The 20,246-nt window shown below is 36.8% G+C and overlaps 1 protein-coding gene across 5 annotated transcripts in view; it reads left to right on the top strand.

The window, feature by feature from the left end:
* The window catches only part of OSBPL8 (oxysterol binding protein like 8), a 166,933-nt gene that overhangs the window by 103,868 nt on the left and 42,819 nt on the right, over positions 1-20,246 (top strand). For 4 of the 5 annotated variants that reach the window (XM_070788841.1, XM_070788839.1, XM_070788843.1 and 1 more), the window contains one exon: positions 16,220-16,290. In XM_070788841.1, coding sequence (XP_070644942.1) covers positions 16,220-16,290 — 71 coding nt within the window. Of the gene's footprint in view, positions 1-6,418; positions 8,611-16,219; positions 16,291-20,246 lie in introns of those variants that run through there. The other variant, XM_070788840.1, reaches the window with a different exon arrangement.

The raw sequence follows: 20,246 nt of genomic DNA, 5'->3' as shown, positions 1-20,246 counted from the left end.
CTATTATGTTTTGAGAACTCAGTTATAGGTTTTTTTAGCATGATATTTGCTATCATGTGTAGTAAAAAGTGAAGGAAAAAGTATAGTAGTTTTTTTCTAGCATGATATTTGCACAGCTTTCTAGTGGAAAATTTTTTGAGAAGTAGATGTTTAAAGTTTTGAGTTGTGTCCTTCATTTACGAAGCGTCCCTATATGTGAAAGCCGATCCAATTGAGTGGTCTCTGTCCTATAGGCTCTCCTTTCTTCTTCACCATCATTAAGATATTTCTCGCTTTATCCCTTCCTACCACAGACCCTGGGATGGTGGTTTTTTATCCCCACTCTTTGAGTCTCAGCTTACCACAAAATTGCCTGATGCTGGTATTTGTGTTGGTGGGCGTAGGGAAAGCAGAATGAGGAGATGGGGGAAAGTAAACACTGCTTCCGTGGCTGGATTCTCACTGGCGTATCGCTCATTTACTGTGTGGCTCTGAGCCTGTACTGCTCAGAGTTCGTGTACGGGTTAAGTCGCTTCGGTCACGTCCGCCTCTTTGTGACTCCATGGACTATACCCCGCCAGGCTTTTCTGTCCATGGGGTTCTCCAGGCTGGCATACTGGATGAGTTGTCATGCCCTCCTCCACAGGATCTTCTCCATCCAGGGACTGAACCCATATCTCTTACGTATCCTGTATTGGAAGGTAGATTCTTCACTGCACAGCCTGGGAAGCCCATGCCTCCAAGTTTGAAAGTGAAAGTGAAGTCGCTCAGTCGTGTCTGACTCTGCCACCCCATGGACGGTAGCCTACCAGGCTCTGGGTCCTTGGGATTTTCCAGGCAAGAATACTGGAGTGGGCTGCCATTTCCTTCTCCAGGGGATCTTCCCAACCCAGGGATTGAACCCGGGTCTCCTGCATTGCAGACAGACACTTTACCGTCTGAGCCATACCTGTAAAACCAAGATACTGTTGTTCTTTCAATCTATTGAGAACATATGTGAGAACACTTTTGAAAACTTATTACTGTATAATTCTTAGATAGTATTAATAAAGGTTACATTCATAGATGCTCTTAGTACATTTTCAGTTAAATAGATTCTTGTGAACAGTCTTAGAAAGAAACCTAAGCACCTCATTTAGCATTTCTTTTGTGGGAATAGACCCTGAGTTTCAGTCAACTTTTAATGACCATGTACTCACACATGTTGAAAGCTCAATAAGAGCAGAAATTAGGGGGTATTATATCATAACTGTCTGTGCTTAACATAATTTCTAACCCAAAGTATATGCTCATCACATTTTTTATTAAATGAATGATTATTTGATATACAAATATAATTACAAAGAACTTTCCACCCAGAGGAAAGTACTGTCTTATGCTTGCTGATGTGAGTGTGGATATAGACAAGAATGCTCTTCCGTCTAAAATTATCTTAAGCCAGCCTTTTAATTTTGTATGTGCATTTGCATGTGCTGTTGAGAACATATTTAGTACTGAGAATCTACAAGAATAATTTTCTCATTATAAATGCGGGATAAATAAAATTGCTTTGTGTGCCATATACTCATCAGTGAAATTTTACTAATTACAGTTAAGAACTTACTTTGTCTCTTTGGAGGATGGAAATTGAGAGCTTTATTGTTGTGCTTTCTTTTTTAAAGCAAAGATCATTGTCAGCCATCTCAAATTGTATGTCCTTTGAAAGGTTATTAGTAGTCTTGTTTGCTAAGACTGAGCTGCTTAATTAATAGTAAACAACTATATTATTTTTAAAATTTTGTGCTCTGTAGGGAAACACTGCTGAGTTTGTATAGTACCACTGTCAGACATTTAGTTCATTTTCTAAGGTGGTGGTTCTGTTCATGTTTGGGTGTGATACTTTCTTAAATTCTTGTTGACTGATGTTTGTTTTTAGTATTTTGATCTTTTCCCAATTCTTCGTGCTGCTTTAAGAATTTTAAATCTCTTAAAACCTCGATAATTATCTTGAGATTCAAGATTAAACTATATAGTTCTTATAATATAATAACTTAAGCCAATATATTTTATCCTGAATGTGCATATGGAACTTTATAGGGCTTAAGTGGATTTTCCAGCTACCGAATTAGATTATTTCAAAATATCAGCTATGTTTGCCAGTCATCTGTTTTTTAAATAAAGCTGATCTGGAATTTGTCCAGGGAACTCATTAGAGTTCTAATATGAGCAGTGAGCTGCCTTCTCCTGTCCTAATCTTTTGGCTCTACAGAAAGAAAAACTGAAGCTGGGCATTTTCTTTGGGCACAGCAGGAGAATCTAGGGGTTCTTTCTGTTATGGCCTTTCGTGGGTTTTGTTGTTGTTGTTGTTCGGTCACTAAGTTGCGTTTGACTCTTTGAGGCCCCACGGACTGTAGCACTCCAGGCTCCTCTGTCCTCTGCTGTCTCCTAGAGTTTGCTCAAACTCATGTCCGTTGAGTCAGTGATGCTGTCTAACCGTTTCATCCTCTGCTGCCCCCTTCTACTTTTGCTTTCAGTCTTTCCCAGTATCAGGGTCTTTTCCAAGGAGTTGGCTCTTCACATCAGGCGGCCAAAATATTGGAGCTTCATCTTCAGCATCAGTCCTCCCAGTGAATATTCAGGGTTGATTTTTTTTTTTTTTTTTAAGGAGTGACTGGTTTGATCTCCTGGCAGGCCAAGGGATTCTTAAGAGTCTTCTGCAACATCACAATTGGAAAGCATCAGTTCTTAGGCACTCAGCCTTCTTTAGGGCTTCCCTGGTGGCTCAGACAGTAAAGAATCCGCCTGCAATGCAGGAGACCTGGGTTTGATCCCTGGGTTGGGAAGAATCCCTGGAGGAGGACATGGCCACCCACTCCAGTATTCTTGCCTGGAGAATCCCATGAACAGAGGAACCTGGTGGACTACGGTCCATGGGATTGCAAAGAGTCGGACACGGTTGAGCGACTAAGCACAGCAGCCTTCTTTATGGCCCAACTGGTGAAGAATTAATGCTTTTGAACTGTGGTGTAGGAGAAGACTCTTGAGAGTCCCTTGGACTGCAAGGAGATCAAACCAGTCAGTCTTAAAGGAAATCAAGACTGATGCTGAAGCTGAAGCTCCAATATTTTGGCTACCTGATGCGAAGAACTGACTTATTGGAAAAGACCCTGAGCTAGGAAAGATTGAAGGCAGGAGGAGAAGGGGATGACAGAGGATGAGATGGTTGGATGGTATCACCAACTCTATGGAGATGAGTTTGAGCAAGCTCCAGGAGTTGGTGATAGAAAGGGAAGCCTAGTGTGCTGTAGTCCTTGGGATTGCAAAGAGTCAGAAATGACTGAGCAACTGAACTGAACTGAACTCACATCTGTACATGACAGCTGAAACAACCATAGCTTTGACTGTATGGACCTTTGTCCACAACGTGGTGTATCTGCTTTCTAATATGCTGCTTAGGGAGTTGGTGATGGACAGGGAGGCCTGCCATGCTGCGATTCATGGGATCGCAAAGCGTCGGACACGACTAATCTACTGAACTAACTAACTAACTAGGTTTGTCACAGCTTTCCTTCCAAGGAGCAAGCATTTTTTAATTTCCTGGCTGCAGTCACCATCTGCAGTGATTTTGAAGCCCAAGAAAATAAAATCTGTCACTGCTTCCACTTTTTCCACTTTTGTTTGCTGTGAAGTAATGGGACTAGATGCCATGATCTTAGTTTTTTGAATGTTGAGTTTCAACTTGGCCTTTTCACTGTCCTCTTTCCTCCCTCATCAAGAGGCTCTTTAGTTCCTCTTTACTTTCTGCTATTAGAGTGGTATCATCTGCATTTCTGAGGTTATTAATATTTCTCCCAGCAGTCTTGATTCCAGCTTGTGATTCACCCAGCCCAGCATTTCACTTGATGTACTCTGCATATGAGTTAAATAAACAAGGTGACAATATACAGCTTTGTCATACTCCTATTCCAATTTTGAACCGGTTAGTTATTCCATGATGGTTCTGTTGCTTCTTGACCCGCATACAGGTGTCTCACGAGACAAGTAAGGTGGTCTGGTACTCTCATCTTTTGAAGAATTTTCCACAGTTTATTGTGGTCCACACAGTCAAAGGCTTTAGCTTAGTCAGTGAAGCAGTAGTAGGTGTTTTTCTGGAATTCCCTTGCTTTCTCCATGATTCAGGATATGTGCTTCCTCTGCCTTTCTAAACCTAGCTTGTACTGCTGAAGCCTAGCTTAAAGGATTTTGAGCATACCTTGCTAGCATGTGAAATGAGCACAGCTGTAAGGTAGTTTGAACATTCTTTGGAATTGCTCATCTTTAGGATTGAAATGAGAACTGGCCTTTTCCAGTCCTGTGGCCACTGCTGAGTTTTCCAAATATGCTGACATGTTGAGTGCAGTACTTCAACAGCATCATCTTTTAGGATTTTAAAAAGCTCATTTGGAATTTCATTGCCTCCATTAGCTCTGTTTGTTGTAATGCTTCCTAAGGCCCGCCTGACTTCATGATCCAGTATGTTCAGCTCTAGGTGAGTGACCACACCATCGTGGGTGACCACACCATCGTGGTTATCCAGGTCATTAAGACCTTCCTTGTAGTTCCTCTGTGTATTCTTGCCACCTCTTCTTAATCTCTTCTGCCTTTGTTAGGTCCTTACAGGTTCTGTCTTTTATTGTAGCCATCCTTGCATGAAATTGTCCCTTGACATCTCTAATTTTTTTGAAGAGATCTCTCGTCTTTATCATTCTGTTGTTTTCCTCTGTTTCTTTGCATTCTTCATTGAAGAATGCCTTCTTATCTCTCCATGCTGTTCTCTGCAACTCTGCATTCAGTTGGGTATATCTTTCACTTTCTCCCGTGCCTTTCACTTTTCTTCTTTCCTCAGCTATTGGTAAAGCCTCCTCAGACCACTGCTTTGCCTTCTTGCATTTTTTCTTCTTTGAGATGGTTTTGGTCACTGTATCCTGTACATGCTGTGGTTTTTGCCTCTGCCCAAATACCTGCCATTTTAATATGGAAAGAACCCCTAGACCAAAGATAATATATTCAGAGGTATTAGTTCTTTTTAGTGTTAGGGAATTTCAAAATACATTAACTGGTACAGGAAATACCTGTGCTTTCCTCTCAATTTTGCTATGAACCTAAAACTGCTCTAAAAAAGTTTAAAAAAAAAAACAACAGACATTTCCATGTATTTGAAGTCTCCTCAGTTTATCTATACATCAGGAGATGAGGAAAAGAGAATAAACCTCACCAGCATACTGTCAGGACATGTCAACATCAGGAAAGAATGTTGGTAAATCTCATAGAATTTGTCTTTGGTCAAAAAGAGATAGTGCAGTGATAGGAGGAGACATTTTGATGATGACAGCTCTTTATATTGAGTAACCTGTTTCCCGTATTCTCAGTTCAGTTCAGTCACTTAGTCATGTCTGACTCTTTGTGACCCCATGGACTGCAGCATGCCAGGCTTCCCTGTCCATCACCAACTCCTGGAGCTCGTTCAAACCCATGTTCATCGTGTCGGTGATACCATCCAACCATCTCATCCTCTGTTGTCCCCTTCTCCTGCCTTCAATCTTTTCCAGCATCAGGGTCTTTTCCAATGAGTCAGTTCTTCGCATCAGATGGCCAAAGTACTGGAACTTCAGCTTCCACATCAGTCCTTCCAGTGAACACTCAGGACTGATTTCCTGTAGGATTGACTGGTTTGATCTTGGAGTCGAAGGGATTCTCAAGAGTCTTCTCCAACACCACAGTTCCAAAGCATCAATTCTTTGGCGCTCAGCTTTCTTTATTGTCCAACTCTCACATCCATACATGACTACTAGAGAAATGATAGCTCTGACTAGATTGGCCTTTGTTGGCAGAGTATTGTCTCTGCTTTTTAATATGCTGTCTAGGTCTGTCATAGCTTTTCTTCCAACAAGCAAGCATCTTTTAATTTCCTGTATTCTATGTATCCTTGATTTGCTATCACTTTTTGGTAGAGTATATATTCTTTTATATTCTTTCTCAAGGGAATTCCTGAGAGGGAAATGAGGAAGGCATATAACATATAATATAGGTGAATATTTCTCAATTCTCCCAAGAATATGGTGCATGGCAACAGCTATAATAGATACATAGGAGAAAAGAGTTAATTCATTTTAAAGAGTGGATGTTTTAGTTCATTAAGCTCAATTCTATTGTAGAACCCTAGGTAAGAATGATTATTCTAGTAAATTCTTTAAAAACATGCATGGAAAGTAAATTTTTAAGACCCTGCATATCTAAAAATGTTTTATTTTACCCTAATATGTAATTGATAATTAGACTGGATATGTACTTCTGAATTGGAAGTCATTTTCCTTCTAGTTTTGAAGACATTGCCTATTTTTTTGTCCTGGTTCCAGTGTTGCTGATATCAGTAGCTTGTCTGATTCCTAATCGTGGTGCTGTTAATTATCTGTAGAAGGATTTTTTTGCTGCCATAGGGTTGGTTCTCAGTTTTTACCGCTCATGTGTGGTTCAGCTTTCTTGAACCTGCAGGACAACTGACAGCAAGTTCATCTCGTGCTTTCCAGGGCAAGTTATGTGTTGCTGTGTCCTCTCTTATGTGCATACTTGTGGAATACACACCCACGCTTGTGTATGCTTTTTTTAAAAAAATACTCCACTCCTAGAAATTTTGTCGTGTTTTAGGAGAGAATACATTATTATGTCACTATCTTCATTCTACCATTTTAACCTGGAACCTTTCTTGATTTTCCATCTATTATCCTATTTGATGCTTATAACAGTCCTGTAATATAGATAATGTTATTAAAATTTTATAGATGAGGAAACAGAGACACAGAGAAATTAAGTCAATGGCTCTAATGTATCCAACTAGGTTAGAACTAGGATTTGAACCCACGCAACTTTAATTTCAAATCCTGTTTAACCATTGCACTATAAATGCCTTTTGTGATGTTATATTCTTTATGCTTTAAGAGGTAGGCAACACTGTGAATTATTTATAAGTATTTCCCTGATGCCTATATTAAATGGCAGTTTATATTTCATGACAAGGGAGAAAAGTGGGGGGAAAACTCCCAAACCCAAAACCTGTTATGGTTGTGGGTATCAACCATAAACCATTTTTATCACTAACTGATTTTTAAATGCCTTTGCCAAAGAAATAGTATGTACAGGAAATTAAGTTTGTTTAAATGTCCTTTCTTTTGAAGAGAAATAGTCTTAGATTTTGCGGGATGCTGTTGTGTATGAATGGAGAGCCAGCCTTGAAGTGTATGCATAATGAGGAAGGAGACGGAGATCTTACAGTAAGGCGCCTGTAAAAATGAACCACCAAGTCAGTTATAATTGAGCTGTTGTTGTCTAAGAAGGTGTGTTTCCAGGTTGAAAGAACTGTGGTTAGAAAAACCAGTCTAGGGTATAGAAAGAAAATAACTGACTTAAAGCTTTTTAACTTTAGTTAAGGTGTAAAGTAAATGGATTTTAATATAACTAGGAAAGTCTTCTTGGAATTTTAAAGATTAGATATAAAGAGATGACATACTGTATCATTTTGGCTAGAGGTACTTTCCTGTTAGATTTAATGATATGGGATCATCCTAGTCACTTAGTTTTAACCCAGAAAAAAAAAAGATATTTATATTTGTTACTGTGATAATAAAATTGTATTTTTTAAATAAGATTTTTAAGTGGAAAATATTCATTGGTTGATTATATGTTTTGAAAAGTTTAAATGTAATGAGGAACTATAGCATCTCTTTTCAGAGAAACATATTGGAGATACAGCATTATTAGTGGTATCCTTTTAATCTTTTGTGTTAATGGTTTACATTAGCAGTGTCTTAATGACACGTGTATCTCTACTAGAGGTAAAATTTAAATGTTTATTCTCTGCGTTACCCATTGGAATCCATCAAAAATGTACTTGAAAGAATATCTTCCCTTATGAATTCTTAATCATAGCTAAAGCAAGCAGTAGATTAGATATAAATCTAGAAGCTTCAGGAAAGATAAACAAGTGTTATATCCATTTTTAAAGTAAGCAAAAACTGGAAAGCATCGGAAGACGTGGGAAGTGTGGCAGATACTATAAAAGCATAATGAGTATGAGAAGAGGATTGCGTTATTTTGAGAAGAGAGAAACTGAGTTTATTATTTCATCTGAATCTCTAAGTATTGATCTTGCTTTTGTTTTACTAAGGCAGTAATTCGGTGCAGGGCATTACTTGTTTGATAAAAAGGTAAAACAGTGGAATAGCCTTCCTTATTTTTCAGCTCATTTCTTTTAAAACACCCAGCAGCATGGCTTAATGCCTTTTCTGTCAGCCTCTATCTGTTTATTGCTGATTTGACGGTCTCTGGTCCTTCTCCTTTGCTGTTAAATGTGTGTGTCCTTTGTTTGTGCTGGTGGGTTCGCTGTATTTGGATGTGAAGAAAAGCCTGTTATTGCCATACTGGTCTAATTAGCCTTCTGGGTGAGGGTATACATTACATAGGCCTTTTAAGCCATGAAAGAAGACAGCTCACAACAACGTAGGTTTTCTTCCTGTACTGTGGTTTCGCCTGTTTTATTTCCTCCACGAATTGATGGCCGAAAGCTTGTCCGGAACGCTTCATTTGGAGGATACAATGAACTTTCTCCTTCTTTGCCAGGTTGGTTTGTTTAATCTTGCATTCTTTTCTTAATTTCTTATAGACTTTTCATTAAAATAAACTGGACATCTTAATGTCTTAAAGCTGCTTTCTTTTAAACAAAACAATTCTATAATGAAAGGTTAGATTTTAGTAACTGCTACTATATGGCTTGGCTTTCCATATTTTCTTTTACAGTGTCCTTATGCTTGAACTTGAAAGCTAATGATTCAGTGAAGTATGAATCTTGAGTGCTTATAGCATGAGATTTTACTTTAATTATTGAAATTAATATTATAACCCTTTGATAAAAATAAAGCCCTTTGTAGATTTGAGATAAAATTCTATAAATAAACCAGTTGTTCTGAGGTTTCTGCAAATGAAACCCACATATTTAATATTAATATTTGTTTGACTATTCTCAAGCAAAATAGTAACTGTGAAAATTGACATTTAGTTTATGCTTTAATAGATTAAGTCCTGACTAACATGAAGTTATCTGTGTAATTTAATTTTTGAAATGCCTTACTTCATGTTGTTAAATGTGTTTATGTATGATCAGTTTTTGCTTAGAAAATGTTATTTTTAGGGCAAAATTTATTAAATGAAATTAGACATTTGACACCTATGACTTAGACGTTAAACAGTTGGTCAATGAGATGTAGCTGTTAACTGATCTTTTATTGTTTGAAAAAGATTTATTGTAGAAAATATTTGGATGTAGATGTTAAGATATAAGCAATCTTTGTTTTCTTTTCAGAATATTAAACTGCTACATAATCATATCTACTCTTTTAAAGTTATATTTTTCTTTTAAAATAAAAATGTTCTTTTAATCCTCATGACAAATATTGATTGAACTGGTGCTTGTTTTAATTGTTTATGTATTTTCTGACACTCATTTTGTGAAATTTGAATTATATTTTCATTTTTCACACTAGCCTTTCTTCTTAGCTTTTTGTGAATACTCATGCTGATAGGTAGGACATACATTCTCTTGAGATACAGTGTTACTTGGACAATTAAATAAATTATTATAAATTCACTGACTTCATTTTCTTTTCTAACAATGTTTTGAAAAGTATTGGAAACCATAGTCCTGAACTGTTGCCTGAGTAACATAAGCTTTAAACAGCATTCATAATCCGTATTTAGTCTTCTTAGTGTAGCGTGGTTGCTATCATGTTTCTTTCTTAACGTTCTCACAGTGCTGTAAATTTTACTATTTGTCTTTGTTTAGAAGTGACTGAAAATACAACAAACAAGTTTTTAATGTGGTTGAATACTTACTTGCTTTTTCAACGTTGACTTAGCTCCATTTCTGGATTTGGCTCCTTGTTTTTCTTTTTTTAAGCCAGCAAGCTTGCTGGCACGTGTTTGCTGACCTTCATGCTATGAGTCTACTTAATGTAGAGAATAATCAGGTGACCTTACCTAACAATAGAAAACTTAACGTTTTAGAAGTTTGGTTTTTACTTCATTTAATTTAAGACAGAGTTGTGAGTTTCTCTTGTCAAAGAGAATATTGAAGGTCATCCAGATAGATTTCTTTTAGTGGAAAAGTAGATGTTTGGCTTTGTTTTCTAATTCTTGAAATAGATAAGGTCATATTCATAAGGATGCTTCCATAGTCCTCTTAATGCAACTAACAATAATATTAAAACAAAAGCGCTTTCTAATATGTTTTATCAGCTAGGTAGAATAGTTGAATAGAATTAGGTACTACAAAGAAGTGGCTTTTTTAAGTTAAAAGTAAAAAATATAATTTTTTCTGGGACATTTTGTTTTTATCTGACATCATTAGAGAAAGAGAGGTTATACATTAGTGATATTTAAAGATAGCTTTGTTTGTTTTACTGGTTTGACCACAACCCTTTTTCGTTTTCATTTTCCTTAGGAAAATCCACCCGCCCTTTTTTTTTTTTTTTTTTTTGGTCACTTCTACCTTAAGGAACAAATTGGTATGACCTTTTTCTGTATGATAGAGTTATAAAATAGAATGGTACCCTTTGTCCATGTACCTAGAAATTGAAATAAACTTTGAACAAAGACATTTACAGACACTCTGTAGAAGCTTTAGTATATAGTTAGATCTTTTTAGTATATTTTGACTTCTCTGAATTTTTTTTCTTGTACAATTTCTTAATTCTTGGCTGTGTTCAATTTAGTTAATGCAGTAATTCTATATTTGTAAATATTTACTGAATCTACATTTTTAGATACTGTGTATGTAATCTGATTTTAACAAGGCTGAAGCAGTATAAAACTTGCTTTATTATATCTAAACGTTATTGAACCAATTTTTAATGAGGTATATAAAAAGTTATATCTTATCAGTGATGATAGCATTTTTCATCTGTTAATAAGAATTTAGGGACAGTGTACTAATTTATTCAGGAATCACATTCCATTGAATTAGTAGGAAAAAGTTTTACTACTATATTACTGGAAAATATCTTCTGCTATTTTCCCACAGATTTAGGGAAGACTTTCTTAAGACCCAAAAGCACTAACTGTTAAAAGAATGAGGTTGCTACATTTGGCAGTGTTCAAATTAAGAGACATTCATCTAAAGAGACCATGCAGAGAATTAAAAGACAAGCCATAGAGTGGGGAGATATTTGTAATAAATATAACTGGCAAAGAACCAATATTTGGGAAACATTATGAATTCCTATATAAATCAAGAAAAAGTACAGAGTTTTGTTTTTTTTTTTAATGTACTGAAGAGTTTCTTCACAAAGAGAAAATTAAAATGGTAATATATGAGATAGTACTCAATATCATTAGTGATCAGGAACACACTAACTAAAGCCTCACTGATTTACCATTGACACACCCAACAGATTGGCAAAAATAATAAAAAATTTGTCAATATTGATGTTACCATGGATGTGGGAAAAGGAGAACTATCATACAGTGTTGGGGGAAAATAAACAAATGGTAAACAATTTGGTGTTCTTAAAGACGCACGTACACTCAGGCCTAGGAGTTCTGCTTCTGGTTTAACCCTTAGAGATACTCATGGATATACTGGGATGCGTTGCCAACAATATTTGTATCACCTATATTTGTAAGAGGAACAAACTAGAAACAACACAAGCAGATGGATAAATAGTGATATAGTCATGCAATAGGATTCTAATCAGCAGTGAAAATGCATGAAATACCAGTTGTGGCATGCTGGTACATAATCGTAAAAGTCAAAGTAGTTATTTCTGAGGGAAAGAAGAGTAGATAGGGTCAAGAATGGCATGGAGCGGCGTAGGGGGTGGTTCTCACAGGATGGTGACAATTCTGTAATTCTTGATTTGGGTGGTGGTTATGCAGATAGTTTTTGTATATATTAAATTATGCTTTATGTATGTTTCTGAAGTATGCGTTTTTCACATATTTTAAAAAGCCACTGCATGTAAAAGTAGAGTCCATTTTTATTCATCTTTGGATCAGTTTATCAAAATTTGAATGGATGAATAAGAAGCGAGACCCTTCTTTTCAGGAACTCCCAGTCAAGTATGGGACGTGAACGTGAGAACAGGCAATTGAAATATTTTGCGATAAATAGAGTAGTGCAAGTGTACCAAGTGCTGCGTCTCAGAGGAGACAGCTAGCTGTGTTTATGCAGTCTAAACACGGCCTCCCGGAAGACGCTGGCCTTGAGTCTCGAGAAGCACTCTGACATTCTAGAACACCATGAATTTTAAAGTTAGATCTAAGTTTAAATTAGCGCTGATACTGTCACCTATTGACATTTGTCACGTTACTTAATTTCTGTAAGCCTCAGTTTTTTCAGTTATATAGAATATACCTGATATGTGAGGGGGGCTGGATTTTAAAGATTAGGAGTAAATTATCAAAGTGTCTTAAAATTGCAAGTGTTCCTACAAATGGATATTGGTTGCTGTATTGTTTTCATTAATATTATGTTAATTATCTTCTTAATTATCATGGTTATGGATGAATCAGAATCGGCCCAGAGCAGGATATGTTAAAGGGGTATAGAGTAAGAAAGGATGCCATAGCAAGAGCGGTCTAATAAATTAGAAGATTAAGGAAAGAGTGTGGTGCCGGTAGTAAAAAACTCATCTGCAGGAGACACAAGAGGCACTGGTTCAGTCCCTGCATCAGGAAGATCCCCTGGAAGAGGAAATGGCAACCCACTCCAGTATTCTTCCCTGGAGAATCCCGTGGACAGAGGAGCCTGGTGGGCTACAGTTCATCGGGCTGCAAAGAATCAGACATGACCAAAGCGACCTAGTAGAGCACATATGAATTTTTTAAAAAATTATCAAGGCGTAACCTACACATAGTTCATTCACAACTTTTTGAATTTTTAGTTATGTATCTACTCCAGTATTCTTGCCTGGAGAACCCCCAGAGGACTCTGGCAGGCTGCAGTTCGTGGGGTCACAAAGAGTCGGATGTGACTGAGCAACCAAGCACAGCGCAGCACTCAGCCACATGTGTGACCACGCCCCAGGTCCCCAGAAAACTTTCTCAGGCCCAGCCCAAGTCAGTTCCCTCCTGCAACAAAGTCAACCACTGTTCCAGCCTCTACCACCATAGGTTAGGTTTGCTCGTTGTTGTTTATCCTGCTGAGGCGTGTCCGACTCCTGTGACCCCGTGGACTGTAGCCTGTCAGGCTCCTCTGCCCGTGGTATTTTCCAGGTAAGAGTCCTGGAGTGGGTTGCCATTTCCTTCTCCTGCTAGTTCCTGACCTTTATATAAATGGAATCATACGGTATGTGCTTTTTTTTTTGGTGGCGAGAGGTGGCTCTTTTCACTCGGTGTTCTGTTTGTTGTTTTAGGTAGTGGTGATTGGTTCTTCTTCACTGATGTTTATCTTTCCATTGTGTGACTGTAGCATAAGGGATTCATTTTTTCTACTATTAATAGTCGTTTGAGTTGGCTCCAGATTTTGCTATTATGAATAGAACTGTTGTGAACATTTTGTACCTGTCTTTTAATGACCGTGTAACGCATTCATCTCTGTTTAGTACATCTAGGATCAGAATTGCTCTGTTCTAGAATATGAGTACTTTTAACTTTAGCAGATATTGTAAAATAGCTTTCCAAAGTGATTATGCCATTCTCATCAGTAGTGAATAGAGTTCCAGTTGTGCCATAGTCTTATCTGTATTTGGATGCTCCTAGTCCTTTTAATCTTAGCCATTTGGGTGGGGATGTAGGTTTCTATCTTGTGGTAGCAGTGAGGAGGATAGTAGGAAGAGAATTTACTGCCTGATATCACTAATGAGCAAACTTGGTAAAAGTCATGAACTGAAACTGTTCTGCATTTTACTGATAATGGTCAGTAATGTATTGTGTGCTGTGTGCCATGCTCAGTCGCTTCAGTCATGTCTGACTCTTTGTGACCCTGTGGAATCTAGCCCACCAGCCCCCTCTATCTGTGGGATTCTCCAGGCAAGAATGCTGGAGTGGATTGCCATGCCTTCCTCCAGGGGATCTTCCTGACCCAGGGATCGAACCTGGATCTCTTATGTCTCCTGCATTGCAGGTGGACTTTTTACTGCTGAGCCAGGGGGGAAACCCATGCATTTTATTGATAACGGTCAATAATGTATTATAGGCTTCAGGATTTTATTTATAAATGTCACAATAAAAAAATACAGTTAAATAATATGGAAGTCATCAGGGCCACCTTTTAAAATAATGATTTGCAAGTTTGAGGTATAGAAAATCTTTTAAAATGGTATTCATTTATTGGTCTGACATAACCTAGTTTTATGAGTGACCTATTCTTTTTGTATTTTGGGGGATTTTTATTTAGTCTTGTTTTTGTGTGTCCTTTTCCAATATTTGAAACTTTCTGCAAGACATATTTGCATGTTCAAAAAAAGTCTATTCAGATTTATAACTTTGTTTTAATTTCCTGTTCTGTTGTTAAAATAATATGTGAAGATAGATACAGTGAAGTAGCCATTTTATTAGTCTAATAAATGCATTGATATACATTTATCTGAAGCCAAAACCACACTGGAGAAATTGAATAGTCTTGTTCTTATGAAAATAAAGGAAGATATTATCTTTTTTCCATTCATAATTATATTTTTAGAAAATCTTTGTTCTTTTATACATATATTTAGATCTTTGAAATAATTAATGTTAATTCATTAATATTAAGAATTGCCTATGTTTATTACTCTGAATAAATATTTTTAGAATTTTTAAGCTGAATTATGTAACTTCGATTTGCTTTACACTAAAGTTTCAAATTCTGTTAAGTTTCATTTAAAATTCCATGTTAGATTTAATAAGATTTTTTTTCCCCTCCTCAATTTTAAAATTGCCTGATCTTGCTCTGTACCAAAGATGGAGAAGGAAACAAAAAGATTTCTTTTTCATATTACCAAAAAAAAAAAATTTTTGGCAAAATCATTGAATTAAGAAAATAGAATGGATTTGTTTTAGCTAATATAAATCAAATAAATGGTCTCACTGATATGTTAGAAGTGATTTTTAAATGCTTCAGGCACTGATACTGCTGGTAACTTTTTAAGCACTGTTCTATGAATGATTATTTGTACATTTTTATATAGGCTTTATTGGACTCAGGACAAATGGTTGTAGAGAACAGTTAATGCTACTTGTCCACAAAAATAGACAGAGCTTCAATAAAATGGGCACTGCTCCACTTATGGCAGCCACACGAATCTCAGCATTAGCATTTCTCTGAATATACCCGTACAACACTAACTTGCTAACTGCTTTTGGCATAGTGCTATATTGGCTTCCCTGGTGGCTAGGATGGTAAGGAATCTGCCTGCGATATAGGAGATCTGGGTTCGATACCTGGGTCCGGAAGGTCCCCTGGAGAAGGGAATGGCAGCCCACTCCAGTATTCTTGCCTGGAGAATCCCATGAGGAGCCTGGCAGGCTATAGTCCCTGGGCTCTCAACAAGTTGGACACCACTGAGTGACTAACACGAATACATAGTGCTGTATTAATGTTACATGATTGGGAAGATGTGAGCATATATCCCAATGCACTCATATTTATCCTTTTAGAATTTCTATAACAGTAGTCAGTGCCAATGATAATATTAAGGATCAATGTTAATTGAATATATACTGTGCACAAATGCTATGCTAATTGCTTTCTAGGCATCCTTATTTAATTCTCACAGTAAGCACATTATTAGATTTTTTTTTAAAAAGTCTGTCCTTCAATTCAGATTCATTTCCCTAGTCTTCTTTTATCACCAATTCTGGAGTTGTTTTCCAGTTTGACAAGGGGCATGAAAAGTATGTTGGGTTGGCTCTTTGTTAGAAAACAACTAACTGAAATAAACATTCTGTGAGCACTGAATTCATTCCAAGTGAATGAGCAGAGAAAAGAGGTATTTATCTTAAGTTGATGGGTTCAGGGAAAGACACCAGTACCTCTGTAAGCCTTGATTTATTCTAAAGAATTACTAGAGATGACCCCTTAGTAGTCTTTAAACTATAATAGTTTAAAACTGTATGTTGAATCTAGGTTTCTTGCACTGATATATATCAAATATTGTATAATGTATATTTGAAATTGAATAACTTATGTGTATCTGCTTTTTATTGCCTGTATATGTTCAAATGTGGTAATACTGAAATAATGACTATGTTTTTAAAGGTTTTGAAAGAGGAAAGGAAGACATTTCTCAAAATAAGGATGAATCTTCACTTTCTATGTCAAAGAGCAAGGTAAGCATATTGTCCTCAAGTATATGATCATAATATTTTTCTAATATTTAAGATGAGTGGACTAACACCAAAATCTTACCAGATTTTTACAGGATGTGTTCATGTTGGTATATCTAAACCAGGTAGTATTTATGAGAAAAGGAACATTCCCCTGGGGCTGGTTTAGGAGTGTTGGTTATTCGGAAATACAGCCGATTGGTAATCAGGCTTCTCTCCTGAGTGATACTGTTGTGGTATGTCTGCCACAGCACACATCTCAGACTTAAGTCTGAGGCTTCCATCTGGAGAAACAGTCAGGTTTCTTTTTTTTTTTTAAGTTTTAAGTGTTTTGGGTTCATTCAAATGACTATCAAAAACATGTACATTTTAACAGTTAAAGACCAAATATCTTTTACTATAGCAGCATGCAACTGAAAGACAGTTTCTTAGAATAAGACAGAGTTCCCTAAATTAGTAGTTTTCAAATTGGGTACTTGTATATACTCTTGGGCTTCCCTAGTAGCTCAAATGGTAAAGCATCTGACTGCAATGCAGGAGACCCGGGTTCGATCCCTGGGTCGGGAAGATCCCCTGGAGAAGGAAATGGCAACTCACTCCAGTATCCTTGCCTGGAAAATCCCATGGACAGAAGAGCCTGGCAGGCTGTACAGTCCATGGGGTCACAAAGAGTCGGACACGACTGAGCAACTAACACATATATTCTTAGGTCTGTTGAGAATTTTTTCTCTAAGAGTACTATTCAAATTTGAGAAGTACTGGATGATGCATAGGCTTTCCTATGGGTTTGTAATTCACTAGATTTTCTATAATTTGTCAATGGATTTGACTTTTGACTTATTTCTGGTCAGGTTTAGTAGCAGAAGAAGCTTTTTTGTTTATGGACTCAAACTTCAATAACTGTAAGAAAATCTGTTTCTTAAGCTAGTGAATTCTCTGCTGTTCTTAGAATAGGCTTTGCTTGTAAAACCAGACATTTTTTGTTCTATTCTTGAGAGTGGTTGAGTCAGAGGATTCCATGATGTTTTATACAAATTTTATTCACATTTAACTTTTCATTACATAAAAGTCCATCCTATATTTAATATGGGTAAAAGTATATAAGGAGAGTTTAGTGTCATACTTTGATGTATAAAATACAAAGAGAAACACATGAGAAATGCCTTAATCATTTTATATAAGATGCGTAATTAACAAGGCTTCCCTGGTGGCTCAGAGGTTAAAGCATCTGCCTGCAATGCAGGAGACCTGGGTTCGATCCCTGGGTCGGGAAGATTCCCCTGGAGAAGGAAATGGCAACCCACTCCAGTATTCTTGCCTGGAGAATCCCATGGACGGAGGAGCCTGGCAGGCTGTACAGTCCATGGGGTCACAAAGAGTCGGACACGACTGAGCAACTAACACATATATTCTTAGGTCTGTTGAGAATTTTTTCTCTAAGAGTACTATTCAAATTTGAGAAGTACTGGATGATGCATAGGCTTTCCTATGGGTTTGTAATTCACTAGATTTTCTATAATTTGTCAATGGATTTGACTTTTGACTTATTTCTGGTCAGGTTTAGTAGCAGAAGAAGCTTTTTTGTTTATGGACTCAAACTTCAATAACTGTAAGAAAATCTGTTTCTTAAGCTAGTGAATTCTCTGCTGTTCTTAGAATAGGCTTTGCTTGTAAAACCAGACATTTTTTGTTCTATTCTTGAGAGTGGTTGAGTCAGAGGATTCCATGATGTTTTATACAAATTTTATTCACATTTAACTTTTCATTACATAAAAGTCCATCCTATATTTAATATGGGTAAAAGTATATAAGGAGAGTTTAGTGTCATACTTTGATGTATAAAATACAAAGAGAAACACATGAGAAATGCCTTAATCATTTTATATAAGATGCGTAATTAACAAGGCTTCCCTGGTGGCTCAGAGGTTAAAGCATCTGCCTGCAATGCAGGAGACCTGGGTTCGATCCCTGGGTCGGGAAGATTCCCCTGGAGAAGGAAATGGCAACCCACTCCAGTATTCTTGCCTGGAGAATCCCATGGACGGAGGAGCCTGGCGGGCTACACAGTCCACAGGGTCGCAAAGAGTCGGACACGACTGAGTGACTTCACTTTCACTTTCACTTAACAAGGAGGTAGTTTGTCTTGGTTCTGCCATGGTTCGAAATGCAGTGAAATTTATGGAATTTTAAAAACCTATTTTCAAGCAGTTAATACGAGCATTGGTGAATGTATGTTTAATTGGTATTCCTACTCAGAAGCCTAAACTCCGGCCCTACCTGCCACAGCCTCCTAGTCTCTAAACAGGAGAATGAGGGAGGAGCGGAAGGGGTCGGAAGGAGAGGGAGCATGGAAAGGGAAGCAGTGCGGATTAATGAAAAACAAGGAAACTAGACTGCACCTTGAGTGTAATAGCACCGAATTGTATATGAACTTTAAGTAAAATTAGAAATTTGGTTCCTCAGTTGCACAAGCCACATCTCAATAACTCACTAGCCATATGTGGCTAGTGGCTACCATATTTAACCACTCAGATATAGAATATTGCTGTTATTCAGAAAGGTCTACTGGACACCAAGCACCGACTACCTTAAGGTTAAAAAAGTGACTTTGAATCTTGATTGTCATACGTTGCCTATGATTTCTTAGATGCTAATTACAATGATATTAATAACTAGTTTGTATTAAGAGCTTGCTAAGTGTCATTTTAACTCTTAACAATACTAGAAGACAGGTATTATTGGCCCCATTTTATAAATGAAGCTTAGAGAAGTTAGATAGCTCTCCAAGGGTCAAAGTGTTAGAGCTAGAATTCACAGTGGCTTCAGTTTTCTTCTCTGTACAAGGGAGATAAAATCTAACTCACAGATTGTGATACTGTAAGTGCCTGACAAAGTACCTGGTTAATAATAGGTATTTGAGAACTCATTTTTCTTCCTTTGAATAAAGAGCTACAGTGAATGAATGGGCTTCTTGGTGTGGTAACTATTTAGTGTAAGTAAAATTGTACTCGTTCTGTTTTCCAAGAGCTGAATCTTATTGATTCTTAATCTCAGTTTATTCTGTTACCTTAAGAGATACAGTCACTAGCTTGTCTTTGAATAGTTTAACATATATCCTACTGTATTACTTTTTGGAAGAATCCTAAAATGTATGCATTTATATCAAGCCTTATTTTCATGGAATTATGAAGATTTTGTTCTTACCCAAGTAACTTTGGAAAACAAAATCTTGTTATTCCTTCTATGATTGATCTGTATAACTGAGGCCATTAAATAATTTTAACTTTATACTTTTATGAATTTGATGCAAAAAGTATCAATACTGTCATTTAGGTCATTGATTTTGCAGTTAAGTGTTATTTCTTAAAAATACATAATTGAGACCAATAGGCACAACCCTTCTTTACCTCAGCCCCCACCATTTTAGAAATAAAAGCAGTTCCTGTTTCTTATGCATCCTGTAAATGAGTGAATTGAAGAAGGCAGTTAATCAGATCATCTCTTCTTCCTTTTAGCATTTTTAAATAAATTTTTAATTGTCTATCTCAATGTAAGGAATTACGAGCATGAATAATATTTCTAGTGGGATAAAAGGAATCCTATTACAAGGATAAGGAGTTTCTGAGCTGAGATCTTTTGACTTGATTCTCCAGTCATCAGTCTCCTTGCCTGTAGGTTTGCTAAGTCATCTATCACTTGCTGTAAAAAATATGTTTACCTGGATATTAAAAAAAATACCTTTCCAAATCAAAATATCTGGTAGAATCATAGTAACATCATAATTGCTATTATTCTTATGTCTACAGTATTTTAGTTTTCAAAGCAAGTTGAAAGTATTCCAGTTATGTTAATGTTCCATTTATCTGAAGATTATATTTCTGTCAGCACTTGCAGTCTAGGAGATAGTCACAAATCTGAAACACAATACATATCAAGTACTGTGTTAAACACGTGCACAC

Source organism: Bos indicus, chromosome 5 (assembly GCF_029378745.1).
Source record: "Bos indicus isolate NIAB-ARS_2022 breed Sahiwal x Tharparkar chromosome 5, NIAB-ARS_B.indTharparkar_mat_pri_1.0, whole genome shotgun sequence".
NCBI lineage: Eukaryota > Metazoa > Chordata > Mammalia > Artiodactyla > Bovidae > Bos > Bos indicus.
The sequence above is the reverse complement of the archived record's forward strand: the minus strand, read 5'-3'. Positions and strand labels throughout refer to the sequence as shown.